Source organism: Folsomia candida, unplaced genomic scaffold (assembly GCF_002217175.1).
Source record: "Folsomia candida strain VU population unplaced genomic scaffold, ASM221717v1 Fcan01_Sc003, whole genome shotgun sequence".
In the NCBI taxonomy this organism is placed as follows: Eukaryota; Metazoa; Arthropoda; class Collembola; order Entomobryomorpha; family Isotomidae; genus Folsomia; species Folsomia candida.
The window spans coordinates 7,475,272-7,490,763 of record NW_019091195.1 but is presented as its reverse complement, the minus strand read 5'-3'; the positions used below and the strand labels follow the sequence as shown (position 1 = coordinate 7,490,763).

General features: G+C 35.8%; 1 protein-coding gene across 4 annotated transcripts; it reads right to left on the bottom strand.

Annotated features, from left to right (window-relative positions):
* LOC110845908 (transmembrane protein 47) lies at window positions 1-15,297 on the bottom strand. 4 transcript variants are annotated; one of them, XM_035850163.1, is made up of 9 exons: window positions 14,798-15,297; window positions 13,792-14,530; window positions 12,653-12,716; window positions 3,252-3,345; window positions 2,575-2,682; window positions 2,465-2,508; window positions 2,262-2,367; window positions 1,401-1,463; window positions 4-1,307 (listed from the first exon to the last, which is right to left on the bottom strand). In XM_035850163.1, the coding sequence occupies exons 2-9, from the start codon at window positions 14,019-14,021 to the stop codon at window positions 1,144-1,146; spliced, it is 873 nt and encodes a 290-aa protein (XP_035706056.1). In that variant the 5' UTR covers window positions 14,022-14,530; window positions 14,798-15,297; the 3' UTR covers window positions 4-1,143. The 4 variants fall into 4 exon arrangements, with proteins under 4 accessions (XP_021948153.1, XP_035706056.1, XP_035706057.1 ...); XM_035850164.1 differs by lacking the exon at window positions 13,792-14,530 and having other exon boundaries at window positions 14,798-15,293; XM_035850165.1 differs by lacking the exon at window positions 14,798-15,297 and having other exon boundaries at window positions 12,653-13,647; window positions 13,792-13,933.
* Window positions 15,298-15,492: the final 195 nt, after the last annotated feature.

The following is a 15,492-nucleotide window of genomic DNA, read 5'->3' as shown; positions in this document are numbered from 1 at the left end:
TTATTTTGCAATCAACAAGTTTTATTCGTTATGTATGACTTAAAATACACAAAGTATTGAGTAACAAATTTTTTAAATATTTCAACTGAATATAGCACACACTGGTTCAATATATTATTTATAGGGATACAGTTATCTCTTTGCAGTCTACATATGTTAACTATATGGCTGGTTATAGCTGGGTATTATCAAGCTACAATATCTGTGTGTATAATCTACTAAAATTACTATCAGATCTTGGAACATGCAGGTGAGAATCATGAAACATTTTTGGTACATATGAATACAAACATAACTTGAATTATGTCGGTATACATAAATATGTACCCATTTATCAGCCAGAACTTCAGCACCAAAAGTTATATACATAATAAAGTCTGTAGAATTATCAGATTGCACAAGTACCAGTTTTAAAGGACATGTATAGGTTTGAGTTGTTCAGGTAGTAATATTATTGGCTCAAGAAACCCATGTTTTTATAACTTTCATAATGACTAGAAATTTTCAGAAGTTATTATTAAAATTATGTCTCATCATCTGCTCAAGTGAAAAGCTGGTCCGTGCTTCTAGCAGCGATTATACTTCAGTGAGTACAACCTGCAATGGTGACTTATTAAATGCAAAAACGTATAAAGATTAAAGATGGCTAAGCCGATACATCATATTTATAATAAGAAGACTAAATGTGTATAATTTAAACTCTCACACTAATCACATTTACTATTTACAGATTGCATAATATCCTTGAGGAAACTGTCTCGAATCAGTGTAATAACAACACTGTTCTTACAAATTTCCGACTTAGCTATTTATCATTAGTTATAGTTACATACCATACAGAATTATATACGTAAAGCATTTATTTACTTGACATAATGAGGTTAGAGAATTTTCGTGTTTCAGACTGGTTCTATAAAACGCGGTGAGATTATAAAGGCACAATGCCTATTCAAGCCTGGCATTAAGATTTACATCTTATCTTAAGATTGATATTTATATAGTACGATAATTACTATTCATTACGTAAACTGCTTTCAAAATTTCGAACCAATCAAAGAGATATAAGTTTTGATGCAACTAATTAACAACTCATTAAGCCTTCAAGCATGTATGTAGTGGGTGGTATTTCCTTTCTCATCTGCCTCAAACTTTGTTGTTTGATTCTGCATATGTAATTGTCCTTTCCTTGTAGTAGAGTTCTTCTGACTCTTTGTCACATAGGAGAAGGATAACCCCCCCAAACAAGAATATTGAGGCGCCCCAGGTAACTCCATAAGCCCAGCCAAATTCCCAAACTGGGCGTTGGCCTGAAAAAGATAATCATTATTTATGAATAAAATATGTCCAGCGTAATAAAAATAACTATAATATGTTGACATGCTGCATCACATTAGCCTTACTTTTTTCCATGATTTGGGCAAAGCAGACTGGATAGATTACCAGTGCGACTAGCACTGCCACCACTGAAATAAAAAAAATCAAGTCAAACACTACTCCTGGATTTTGATATAGAAGAATTTCACTGCTAGTCTTCAACTTATTATTACTCAGGACCAAAAAAGGAAGTAACCACCGGAATTAATTATTCTAACTACTGCTAACCATACACAGAGGTTTTAAATTGGAGGATTTTTAAACCAAGGTGGAAATTAAACATGTAACTTATCTAGAGGAGGATGATTCCAACCCTAAGAAGCTTTGGCGGATCGTCAAAATATCCGAAATATTCAAATATCTCGTACGGTTTAAGTACGAGAGGAACAAATACGCTCGAAAGTTACGGGGACATGTAACGAGGGAATGTAAATCTGATCACGTAAATGTTAGATGGGTTGTAGTGGTAGTGCAAAGAAGGTATATAGGGGAATAGAATGAAGGCATCTTTCTCTCTTAAAATTTATGCTGTTTCCAAAATTGCGATTAGTCAATGTAAGTGGTTCGTGTGTCTTTATGACAGGTTAGTCAAAATTTTGGCAACTGACGAACCCACATACTGGCTCTGTCATCGTATTCCGACATAGTCAAGGAAAAATTAAATTCCTTCCTTCCTCGCATGCCCGAGCACATTAGAAAACGCGAGGTATGGAGAAAGTTTTGTCATTTGTCTCGTTGATTCGCTTCTGGTACTAATATAGTTATTTGTCGTCCGAATTGTTGTGGTTTCAGAATGAACTATTTCGGTTATCATTATAATTATGCATGCATTGTAACGCTCATTACCTTCCTTTATATTAATAAACTACTATATATGTATCACTCACAACTCAACGCCATTACATAAACGGCCGTTCTGTAGTACTTGTACTTTCTATTCGGGTCACGGCATCTCAGACCCAAAGCGGTCAATATCGTCGCAAACAAGTCAACCTGTTTAGAAATAATATGCATAGCTATTTAATTTCAACCTGTATAATCCACCGTAAAAAAATGCCTGCATTTTATGCTAAAATTGACAAAAACTTACCAGAAAGCTTATAGCGCAAAATGCAGCCGCGACCACCGTGTAGCCTGTGTAATGTATGCAGACATTTTAATAAAGGAAACTCGTATGTACAATTTTGTAAAAATACGAACCCTGTATGTTCCAGTCAATTCGGTGGCATCCTTCGGTAGCTCGCTCCCCATTTTCGGGTACAAAGGGCACATTGGATGAATTTTTTTCCACGCAGTATAGAAACAACCCTGTACATAAAACCAGAAAAAGCTCCATGATGAAATTATTCAACCAATCTTAGTTCAAAAAGCTAAATTGCCCTTGTAATTATTGTTAATTTCATTCGAAAATGTAATTTCCTGTCTACAGTCTATTTTTACAAGCATGCAGGCACAACAATATGAACCCATTGAACTAATGTGGTTGGGATGGATCCCTCAAATCGAATCAAGTAATTGATGTGAGCAATCTAAAAAAAATGGTTCGTGATTTCTGCGAGTCCAACCCAATTAATCTGACCACTGACTTCAATCGACAATAGACCACAAAATATACAAGCCCAATGTTAAAAATCGAATCTCTCATTATCGTGATTACTGTTATTACATCAATATGTATAAAATCGTTAATCAGATCATTCTGATGTTTTCTCCCTCGAGTAGTAAGCAATCTGGAATTTGGCGTTCAGTGAATATATATGCAACACACAAGTAATTATTCGCACCGTTTTTGTACCTAGATGTTACCGAACAACTGACACGTATGTACATGTAAATGGATTTAGTTTTTATAATATAGCAAATAATAAATGTTTTACCTTGTCTATAACGATCAGCGAGCAACCATTCCGTTGAGGCCAGGCCCATTATTAGCAAGATCGATGCAAAACATCCGCAGATGAAAGCTATAACCTATAATAGAAAGTAGTAAATTTATACATTTCTTCTATCAGATCGATCCAGCCACCTAGATATTTATAATTGTATTTTTTTGTAAAGTGAGAAAATTCACAGCTTAAAAATACTCAGGCGACAGTGCAACAAAATTTATACAGTCTAAGCACACTTGGGAAACAAGAGCTTGGCAAAATTATGATCAACCTACAATGATAAAGAAATATCGGATAGGTGACATTGTAAATAATTTATTTCGAATTTTATAAATCGAGCTATGTAATAATTTGATTGATGGATGATTGATAGGTACATAGATGGGTAATTTGTTGTAACACAAAATCAGATTATAAGTGTTTCAATGATAATTTCATAATGAGAATAAGGAGCGAGTGAAAATCGATGCAAAAAATGCAGCGAAAATCTGTGTCCGTATAATAATAATAATAATTTGAAGTGGTGCAAATAGCGGATGCAAAACATAAAATTATTGTTCAGCAGTAAAAAAAAACAACCTTAAAGCAAGATTACAGCCCGGGTATAGCTAGACTACAGCCTTAAATTCTCATGCTAATGTTTCCACTGTTGAAGGCTGCAAACATGCAGTCACCTCTAATTTTCAATGGTTAAAACTGCATTCCAAGAAATAATTGCATAAATGGTCTACAATATTAAGAGAGACTATTGAAAGCAATCAACTTGAGCAGGACAAGTGTTTTCTTTTCGGCAAAGAGAATAGCTCACCTTTGAACCGCAATTGCACCCCATGTTAGCAAGATAAATTTACTTATATTTTGAAAAAAGACCCAGCCAAGAGAAGAAAGCGTTTCTTGTGATAGTGGTTGATCAAATTTTGCACGCTATCCCAAACAGCTCAGTCAATTAATCGGGTACATTGAAAAACACGTTTGAATAAGAGCCGAGCCGTTTCATCAGAGTTTCTCACACTTAATGATATTTGTATTAGTATCTGTCCGTATATCATTCACTTCACATTTTAGAGTGAGTTAACCAACATTGGTAAAAATTCTTGTCATTATTGTGTTGCAACTTATTAGAGATGCTAAATGCCTCTTGTTGCTGAAGATTCAACACCACCCACCGACAGCGGTATATTTATTACTATATTATGTACATTATACAACATGAAGAAGGCAGAGCAGTTACGTTCATGTATGTAATGCTATGATGAACAGGTGCATCCATTTTTATTTGGGGATCAGTAATGTTCAGTTTGTATTAACTTCTAGCTGTGGTAATTCTGGGCGCATTCTCATGTTAGTTGAGATAATTAGTTTCTGAACCAAAACTCGATGGAAATGTGAACGAGTAAAATCTTGCTTCTTCCGGCTTACCAGTTTCACCCCTCAGCAGAAAAATCACGTTTCATGGTTTAGAAACATGTTTTACTGAAAACCAATCTACTAAAATTAGCCTCTGGTAACAAAATGGAGTACTACATAATTTGTTACTTGTTTTCAAGTCTGCATATGTACAAGTAACGTACTATATGAATTTACATGTATTTATTTATGCTCTATGTATTATCATCCTTGGAATGCGTTACAAAGGAATGATTCACATCACACCTCATAAATTAAAGAAATGGCTGGGATTGTGCATCTAGGCGATGACACCAGCAGTAGTAGAAGCACATAAGTAAATGGTAGTGTTCAGAAAAGGAGGTGATACGGCGAGTGAGTCAGATACATAGAATGATTGAACAATACATACTCTTGAGGAATCCTTGGCAGGATTGGCAGGATTCACGGGCAATGCTTACTTTTTACTCTCTCGACTCAACAAGTCGCAATCGCAATCGCAATCGAACCAAATCGAATTACACGTCTTCACGTACCGATGCGGTCTTAGTTGTTGGATTTGAAATAAATGAAAAAAATGTTTTTCCTACCAATACAAAAACCTTTGCACGCACAAAATGGAGAAAAAGTGTGAACAACCACGAAACCACATGAAATCGAGTCGAGCTTAACGCAGAAGAAGCAACAATTTCAACGTCCCAAAACCCAATAGTTTTGCCAAGAAGAGGAGATTAGTATTTTACAGCATAATTATCATTGAGAAAACAGTTGTATTAGATGGAAAATGGATAAAGGACCAAGCCATTATTATAAGCGTTTTTGTTGGAGTGGTGCCACGGTGTTTTTTTTAGACAATATAGTAATTGAACACCGATAACCATTTTGTCCAGAAAAGGTCTCTGATAAACCTAAGTAGATACGTGGAAGGGGGAAAGAGCATGTCAAAGAGAAAGCGTCCTTCGTGGTTCAAACAATTGCTGAATAATTTAATAAACCTTAAAAGAGTCTCTCCAGACTTTGGCTCGAATCCCAACAGGTCGCAGTCTTTTGTACTGTGTTCTACCATTTCTACTATTTGTTCCATTAGCAGCAGGTGAAACTCCAGTTTGACTCAATTGGTTCAGAGCAACACCCTTCCGTCCATTTGTGTTGGATATATTGCCATTATTTATCAGCACTGGCTTTTCCAGAGGATCCCCCCTCCCCCCATTACTCAAGGAGGAAGAAATTCCAGGTGAGGAGCTGCTGGCAATTATATAAGCATTGTTCCTCGATGGAAACAACTTTAAATTGTCTCTGGAGGAACTCTCTCCGCGAATCACAGAATCACTTTCTTCATTGTTGCTTGCTCTTGACAAACTTGCCGTGTTGAAGGAAACACGGCTGTTGGGCCTATTTTCCATTCTTGCGACTTTTTTGGTGGGGTTTAAATTGAAGGGCAATACCTCTTGAATGAATCAATCCATGGTCAGCCTGTTTTATGAATGAAGTCAATTCACAATATCTCCGTCAGTACGGAGCAGATGATAAATAGAATGACGACCAAATTGCTGTTACGCGTGGTATGATGCACCACAGAAGAATGTGATATGAGTCCAATCTAAGTGGTTCTCAGTTTCTTCGATGTGTCATATTGGTTAGGTTAGTAGTTTCCTTGCAGCAGGAGACGGGGTAGGATTGGGACGAAGCTTGTAATTTATGTATGAGGAGAGGAGACGGTGAGACGATGGATGAATAAAAATTACTCTGGCAAATCAAAACATCAAAGACAAGACATCGATCGACTTTCAGTGTGATTCAATCCCGTATTGGTATGCCGATCCACTTTATGCTAAAATAAAGCAAATTGACAGATGAATCGTCAGGAGAATCTTAAAACGAATTTTCTGTAATGGAATCCGGTTTGCGTATTGTCCTACTTTTCACCAGAATAATTCAGTAGTTCTCAATGGGAAAAGTAAAGTCGACAATAAGAACAAGAGCACAATGTAGATCCAAAACAATGACACTGATTACCACACCAAAGCTCACTTCCTCTCAACTTTGCTTTCTATGCGAAGACTTCTGTGATGATTCTCTCAAATTCTCTTGGTCTTTTGTCTGTTCTACGAATTAACACGGCTGCTGCGACGTATAATCAACGCCCAAAAACTCACAATGCTATTACGCATCTATAAGTAATTTCGAATTCACCAGCACGGAGAATAACTGAGCCTCAGATAAATGTCTATAGCTGGAATAATCGAGTCGTTCGTAATATGCACTCGCCGTTAGAGCAAGTGAGATATATGTGATAACATTGGAACTTGTTCTTTCTCCTCCACCACGAAAAGTTGCTAATGAGAATCAAGAGAATGACACAAGAGATGAAGGAAGAGATCGAGGCTTCGATTTGCTCTTAATGTTTTTCGCTTTAGTTGTGACCAGCGAGTATAGAAAGGCTAGAATCCAAATGGGATGATGATTAGAATGATAATCTTTATCAGCTCTTTGCAACTGTCGGAATGATGATGAATGGATTTGAAAGAGAACAGTAGGAGTCAAAATACTGTGAGCAGATCTCAGCTAGCTCTCTCTGGACTTTTTACTAGCATTAGCTATTTATTTTATTGCGTTGAGATGCCAGGTGAGGAGGACATTCTTTAATATTTCTTTGCACGAAATCCACAATCACCAATGACGAATAGCCTGAGGAACACGGAGAACCACCACTGTTGGCAATCAAGGTGGAAAAATTTAAATCACCATAATATTCAGTAGTTCAGTAGTAAATGCTCAATTTACTTGCAAGGTTGGTTATGGAACAAGACGAATATTTAGTTAGTTACAATATTACACGAGGGAAAAGAGTCAATGCAAAATTAACATGATGATCCCACAAACTGCAAGTAACAACTAATCGTAAGTAAGCGAGAGTGAAACTCAAGGACCTTGACTTCGCACGGTGAACAGTTTTTTGCTAAAGGAACACACACAGCTAACCAACTAATAATTCTTTGTCATTGATTAAATTCCAGAGTTTTACAGAAAAACCTTGACCGCAGAAATTCACACAGAATATTTGCAAGTTGTTGAGACTAACTATAATAATAATATTATTAATTGTGCACAGTAATTGCACGAAACGAGAGGTTGATTAATAACAATGTAGAACAGTGAATCATCGTCTTTGTATGTGTTTATGCAAATATTTCTCGAAATTATTGAGGAAATTAATGAACCTCACAAACGCTACTATACTGCTGCAGGTAACAAATAGTCACTTTTGTGTGTCTGTCACTTTATTGCTGTTTTCCAATCATAGCACAATCGAATCGGAATATTACGGTCTGATGTGAAAATGATATTTTATGAGCACAATAATAGATGACCACAATTTCACAGTTATCTCGTCACGAAGCAGTTTTCAGTATTTTGAGTTCGATGAGTGTGTTGTACGTGTGCTTACTCAGGTTACGTAACACAACGGAAGTGGTACTGAAGCCTGGTACGCTATGGTGATCAATCGAGTCATGCTGTTACATATGTAGTTGGGGTGTTTCGCTTGGCAAACGCTGCTGCTGGCTGTGCGTGGATCAGATCAGATCCAAAAGTAGTAATTTGATCCTTACTCCACACAATTTGATACAAAACCCATTCGTACCAGTTAAAAAGTTTCTAGGAATGGCACCACACTTCCACTTGCGCTGCTACAAGACCACTAAAGATAATATTGTGTTCTTGTCTTGTTACAAAAGACTTATTAACCTCCAGTCGACTTGCTTTACTAGTCAACGTTTTCCAACTGCGCCTCTGGTTGCTGCTACAATTTCCATTATGAACCGGTGAGCATGAGATGGATGAAGAAAACCAAAAGAATGCACGGCAAAGAATGAGAACAACAATATTTGAGAAGAGGAGACCAAGCAAGCCAATAATATTACCAACAAAAACGAACCAAAAAATGGTTGTTGGTTTGGTTAGGGGGATGATGCAGGGTGTAAACTGGTGGTAAATGAGATGCTACATGATGGGATGTGATGATGTTCTTCAGCCTTGAGCTCATCCCGGTGCATTCACCATTCTATACGGCGAGGTGTTTAAAGCAGCTTTCGAATGCAATTCGGATTTGTATGTACATAAGTGGAAAACATGTGGAAAAACTCCCAAGTATGGAAAAAGTGTTATGCTGTTGTATTTTAATCCTTTGAAGGATAAACTGAGTATCTAGCCAAGTTAAACTTCTCTCTACTACACGATAGTAACCTCAACAGTGAAACAAACTCTTATTCCAATCATAGAATATCGTAGCAGTAGTTTTCTGTTCATTGTTACGAAAATCAATGAGTACGAGATTCCCAGGCTAAATAAGACAATGAAGTTTAGCAGAAATCTATTAGCTGAGTTGATAATGAACGTATGTTGAAGTTTTGGATAAGGAAGCATGATTACGCAAGATATGTTTCGCAATTCTTTAGAAATGTATATATATATACAGTTAGACAAGATGAAGTTAATTTATCATGTCTATATGATTGGTCATGTTATTTTAGTTCAGCTTAGTAGTAATTGAATCATTTCAGAGTATAAATTGTGAACTTTCTTTTATGTACATATTTACTTATATGTATTACGATAACATTTAAAGGAATATTAATTTTCAAATTCTCAAAGGCTCCGGTGTGTGTTACTTAACTCCTCAATTAAGTAGCCGGATAGTCAAAGTCTCATGAATTTGTGAGCAGCAATATGTACATACGCATAGCCACACAGCAAGGCAACTTCATTTTCTATTAAGCTTTGATCTTTGACCAAGCATAACTACATATATTCAAAAGTCAATTTCCTAAGCAAAAAATCGGGGCCTATAATGGAGCTAGGACGCGTTGTCGAAAAGGCTGCTACCCGTTGTTCAAAACAACATGCTTAAACAGTGATGATGTATGTATGTACTTGTTTATCATAAGCTCCTTCAATTTAATATTACTCAGTAAACTGTGTGGATTTAATTCGCCCTGATGTTTTTTGGCTCTAACCAGAGGCAAAATTTAAGTATAACTTTCGAAGCATTTATTATTTTCTTTGAAATTTTTACCAATGGTGGAACGAAGACAAGTGCATGTCATTAGCATCATAACATTCAGATACAGATCTTGGAAAATTAGAAATTCCAAGTAAAAAAAATGTTCCAAAATTTGGGTGTATGTACCGGAAAAACTGCATGGTAATGGATGGAAAAAAATTGCCAAGGACAAAAAAGACCTGAAGAACCCAAAGGGAGCCCATCTAAGACCAACGTTAAACTTCTTGAGAAAACTTGAAGCTTTGGCCGAAATTGAGCATCAGTGGAACTACATAAAACGGTTTTAATCCCATGGCGGTGACAAAATCGTCAAATCGACATAGTGGTCGAAGAACTAACTAAAAATCATATGCCCCCAAAAAATAATGATGATCGTTTTTTGTTTGCGGACATGACGAAAACTCTTCGAAAAGTGGGTATTTTACAACGTGAATATTTGCAGGAAAAATTGGGACGAATTAAATACACACGCTTTATATAGAATTAGTGTTTCTTTACTTCGTCTTCTGATATTGAATTACAACATTGCTTTTAATCTCCTGGCATTTTTACACGTCAAACACATACTTTGTTCATCAAAGCCTTGAATACTTAATAACGACGCAACCTTTTTACGGTATTAACAAGATGCATACATCTCAAGTAAAAAAAGTAAGCTATATTTTGGCCTTTTGGACTGAACTTTTTGAACCCAAAACATATTCAGTTTAAGACTACAAAAACGTCTTTCAACAAAAGAACTTAAACATCAATGAGAACAGAGTTTATCAAAATCTAATTTAAGCACCACCAGTTTCCGCGATAAAAGAGAAACATGGACTCGATGGCGTCAGTCGTGAGCTTGTCTGTATAATGGTTACTCAAGTCTGCGCTTCGGCAAGAAACACCCGTAAAGTATATGATACATCAACTATCCCTTCAAAAATTCTATTTTACCTTATATGTTGGTATTTACTTTGATACGCTGCAATGCAATTTTGGGAAGGGGAGAAAGACTGGGTCCGAGAAAATTGACAGTATATGTTTCCAACTCAATCACGTTGGACCCAGTCCATACAAACCCACTTATTCTCAGATTAGTTTCCTTCTCCCCAATTCACAATTTCTACATTCCATGTAGTCCCCTATTCTCTGAAGAGCACAACAAAATATCTGAGTTGACCTTACAGATTGAAGAATACACCGTCAACCGTGGAGTTTTGACCTGCTATCTAGTAAAATACGCTTGGTGGGTTATGATAATCTTCGACAACGGGTAGCGGTGAGATCTTGACTTACGAGACCTCAAATGTGAACTGAAGATTAAACCAAACCAACTCTCTCCAGAGAAAGGAGAGAAATTCCAGAGGTTCGCGAGGGATTTCTATTCTACAGGCAAAAGTATCCACTCTATCCGTTGGTTCAAGTCTCTAGAAAGCTGCCTATGAGCTGCATGAAAATTGTTCCTGTGCAAAGCAAACTGTTCGACATATAATTGTGCCAAGCCATAAATTGTATGCCAAAAATTGTACTATTGTATCATAATTATTTAATATACATATGTATAAATATCGAGATTTTCGCACAATTTGATACCAATAATAAATTTTTGTACAAAACTTCCCACTTAAAATATAACTGGCATTATTTAAAATAAATTCCCAAGTCTAACATAAATAAATATTGAAGTAAGCCATTATACTTATAATTCTTCGAAAATTTTAATGAACCTTTTAAATTAGTTTATACACTTTTGTTGATGAGGGCATGATTATGTCATGATTCATGAACTTAAATTGAGCATGTCGAAGTTTATTAAAAATTGATACTATTCTCAATATTTCAACTTTTCATAATATGTATGTACAAAACTATGATTCTGGCGCAGTATTATAATACAAAAAATATTTACGAAAACTACTCTACTAATATATATGGCTGGCTTTCATCCATCTATCCCATGACAGATCATGTTACATCCAAACTTGTACAATGCCATTTATCACAATAACTAAGAATGAATGTGCTGTCAATTACACTAAGGAATTTGGCTATCCTTGTAACATCTTGCAAACATTTTTCATGAAATATTAGTAATGACAAGATTGACTTTCATAAAGAATTACCTTGCTTACCAAGGATTCCATTAAATTTATCCAACAAAGTTGTTATGAACGCACTAAAAAGGAACCATGGATGTATAAAGGAACCAAGACTTTCGTCGCATTGCATACACATTATTGTAGAAATCACTCCGAATAGTCCGAACATGTGTAATACCAGAAGCCACATGTACCAGATTTGCAAATGCTCTCTGGCATTTTTCCTCCTACTAATAATGGGGCAAAAATCTCTGGTTGTCAATTTCCAAAGAGCCAAATGATGGATCGCTTACTTAGATTGCCATTTCCGCTCTATTTTCCTCACACGGCTCAGATATAGCATTTAATCCTATTATACTATAAAAATATATTATTCGTTCTCTGCATTGCACAAAATTTTGTAAAACATGTGGGAAACATTAGCAATAAAACAAAGATAAATGTCTACCGGTCTAAGTAAACGATCTGCGTTTTATAACCAACCCAAAATCTGCAAGGCAGTTTAGCCAATCCATATTTCATAATCGTTCCTGATTCAGGAATCCTGAACAGAGGGAGAATATGGAATAATCTTCGTTCGTTGGATGAAGGGAGTTGATCAATATAAAAGAATGGAAAAAATGAAGCTCACAATTCTGTAATGTGGTGGCTTTAGAAATCAATAACAAAACTGTACTTTCCAATTTTCCATGCGATGAAGGGAACAGAGAAAAAGGAAACGATTTAACATTCACACGAATTGAAGCAAAGCAAAATATATTTATAGGTTTAGACTTATCACGTACTTAACCATACAAGCATAATATGATAAGCAACACTATGTACATACGTATTATAGAATATTAAGGTAACCATCTTACCTTCAGTGGCCTTGATATCGTGATCGTCTCGATCGTTGTCACTGGAGCCATTTTTCCTTCAGACCTGATGAAGTCAAGAATGTCCAAATGTTGTAGATTACGAAATTTTTCTTCCGAATGCGTCTGTATTTTGACGACTTTTCTGTGGGACAAACCCACTATTCGACCAAAGAAGAATGTTGAATTGGTAAAACTAGCTCCCAATATTAGACGAAGGTACAGGTTTGTTACATAGATGGGAAATGTCGGATTTTCAGATTACGTTATTCAAATATTATCCGTATATAATTTAGTTCAAGTCAATACATACAGTGGATATACACACACATGCATCTGTTTTCAATTTAATATGAAATGGACGGGATAGATTCGATTTGTGTAACAATGCTGGAGATAGTTTGAATAAAGTTGAAAGCTCTAAATTAACATGCTCGTTGATAAAATTTAAAATGGATATCAATACCAAACATACTTAACCGTTAATATTTTTCCACAATATGTATTATATTACTAACCAACTATTTAAAGCACTTGAAGTTACTGTGATTACTCCAGTTATTTGGGTATATTTTCAAAAGCGATACAAATTCACAAATGAAAATTATGCTATCAATAAGGCCATCAATTTTAAGCTAATATTTAACACTGTTATTCTGACTAAAAGTTACACAAGTGACATAGTAATAAGGTGGCTATTTCAGGAATTACGAATGTCACAAGCAAAAAAATACTCGCTACTGGAGCTGTTACTGGAGCTGTCAGTTTTTATGAGATGACATCAGTCAACATTTTAAAACAAAAACAATCCAAACATTTTTCTGGATGGATGGCACACGTAGAAAACTATAGAAAGGAAACTTGTTACATGATCGCGTAACTCAATTTTTTCACAGATTCACAACATGTGTGATAAGTTCAGTATGTACTGTTAGTAGTGTTTACGCCGGAAGTAAATTTTATTAAATATCACTCCACGTTTACGTTTTTACTCCACTCTGCAAGTATAAACACAAACACACAAAAATATCAGTCCAAATTATTAGTGATAAAATTACATAGATAAAATGCATGCAGTAAATTGAGACATGCTACAATTAAGAGAAAGTTGAAACAATGAAATGAATGTCAGAATTATCTACCTGGTATTTACAGGAACAGGGGGGCTGTCTGATGCGTCTTCGAATTCACTGAATTCAGGTAAAGACTCGGATTCAAAGGAAAATCCTCCAAAATAGCGACTTCCAGCAATTGATTTAGGATTCGGATTGGGGTGATAACTGATCACTTTTGGAGCATTGGCTATATTAGACGTTTTTAACCCACCTTCTTGTTTATGGTTCTCTTGATTTTGAGTTGGAAAATTTGACATTATCACTTTACTGGGGATTTCAGAAATACGTTTTTTGTTTATTTAACAAGTTCACTTATATTATTGGCCTTATTTTTTGGTATGATATGAGTATAAGGTCGATATATTGCGGAATTTTAGAATATATAGAAAGTTGTAATTTGTATGTATGTATGTTGTCTTATAGTATTCCAAGTGTAAACTGTGTAAAACGGAGAAAGGACAGAATCAATAGTTTTTACACGACGAGAACTTGGTGCAAACTGCTGCTCAAATGGTGAAAATAGTTAGGAATTGGGCCAATAATTTAACAGAAGCGTATATAGCCCTTCCTATCTCCAAAACCTCAGTTTATATATAAAGGGAGGAACCACACAACAAAAAGTAGGATTAAAGAGACGCAGACCCAAATATACTATTTTGCAAATAGAAAGTCTGTTCTGTTCACCCAACTAACTAACTAACTAGGTATGCTGACATCTGATTAGTAGCAGAGGCAGACAAATGCCTGAAGGTCTGGGATGGATAAGCTGTAAAACAGAAAAAATGTTTATGATTTGCTCACTAATGTTTATTTACGTTTCAAATGTTCGTCGCCTGGAATTTGGCAATCAATGTTTTTAGCACTCGATTTATTTAAGTTTGTACATTCAGTTCAATTCGTTTATGACCACTATACCATCACCGGGTAAATAAATGCCATGCAATTTGATATATTTTTTGCACCAATTTAGTCTCCACGTTTTATTTAGCACGTTAACTTTAATGAAAATTAGGAGGAGAAGAATCCATCTTACCAGCTGCAGCACAACACAAATTGTGGGATTAATAAAACCTCTCCGTTCGCACTTACAGCTTGCACAAGACACATTACATTATTCGTGCAGAATTAAGCATAAGTCTTGTTCCCCAAACTTAAATGAAAGTTGCGACAACAACTTTTTTGCATTTTACTCGTATTAAGTTCGTACGGTTGACATGCAAAGTAGAGCCGAGTAATACACACTCGTGTTAATAATAAACATTTATGTAACTCTATCAACCCAACTCGGTCTGCTGCTCTGCGAAACTCGTGCAATATGAGATGAGCGAAGAACTGCGACGATATTTTGACTTACATAATGTATTTAAGTGTATGGCTCCTTTATTAGTCTTTCCTTGTTCTTCCTGCCTTATTATTAATCAAATCTTACAGAAATGTTTGTATGTATGATGCATATTATTATTGTCACCCTACATTTTAGCCGTATGGATGGGTCGGTAAAAAAAGGAACTGTTGCCAATTCCGCCTAATCCATGAGAACATTCTTGCTTTACTGCAACAGTGGATCGTACATATGTGCATAGTCGGCTCTGAAAGGAATGTGCATGGTTAAAGAGAGACGGGGAAAACGTGAGGAATAATAATAATAACACGAAACTTGCTCCTGCAGATCTTTCCCCTGAATATTGTCAGAGGCCGATAAAAGCACTGAATCCCTGAGAACCAGTG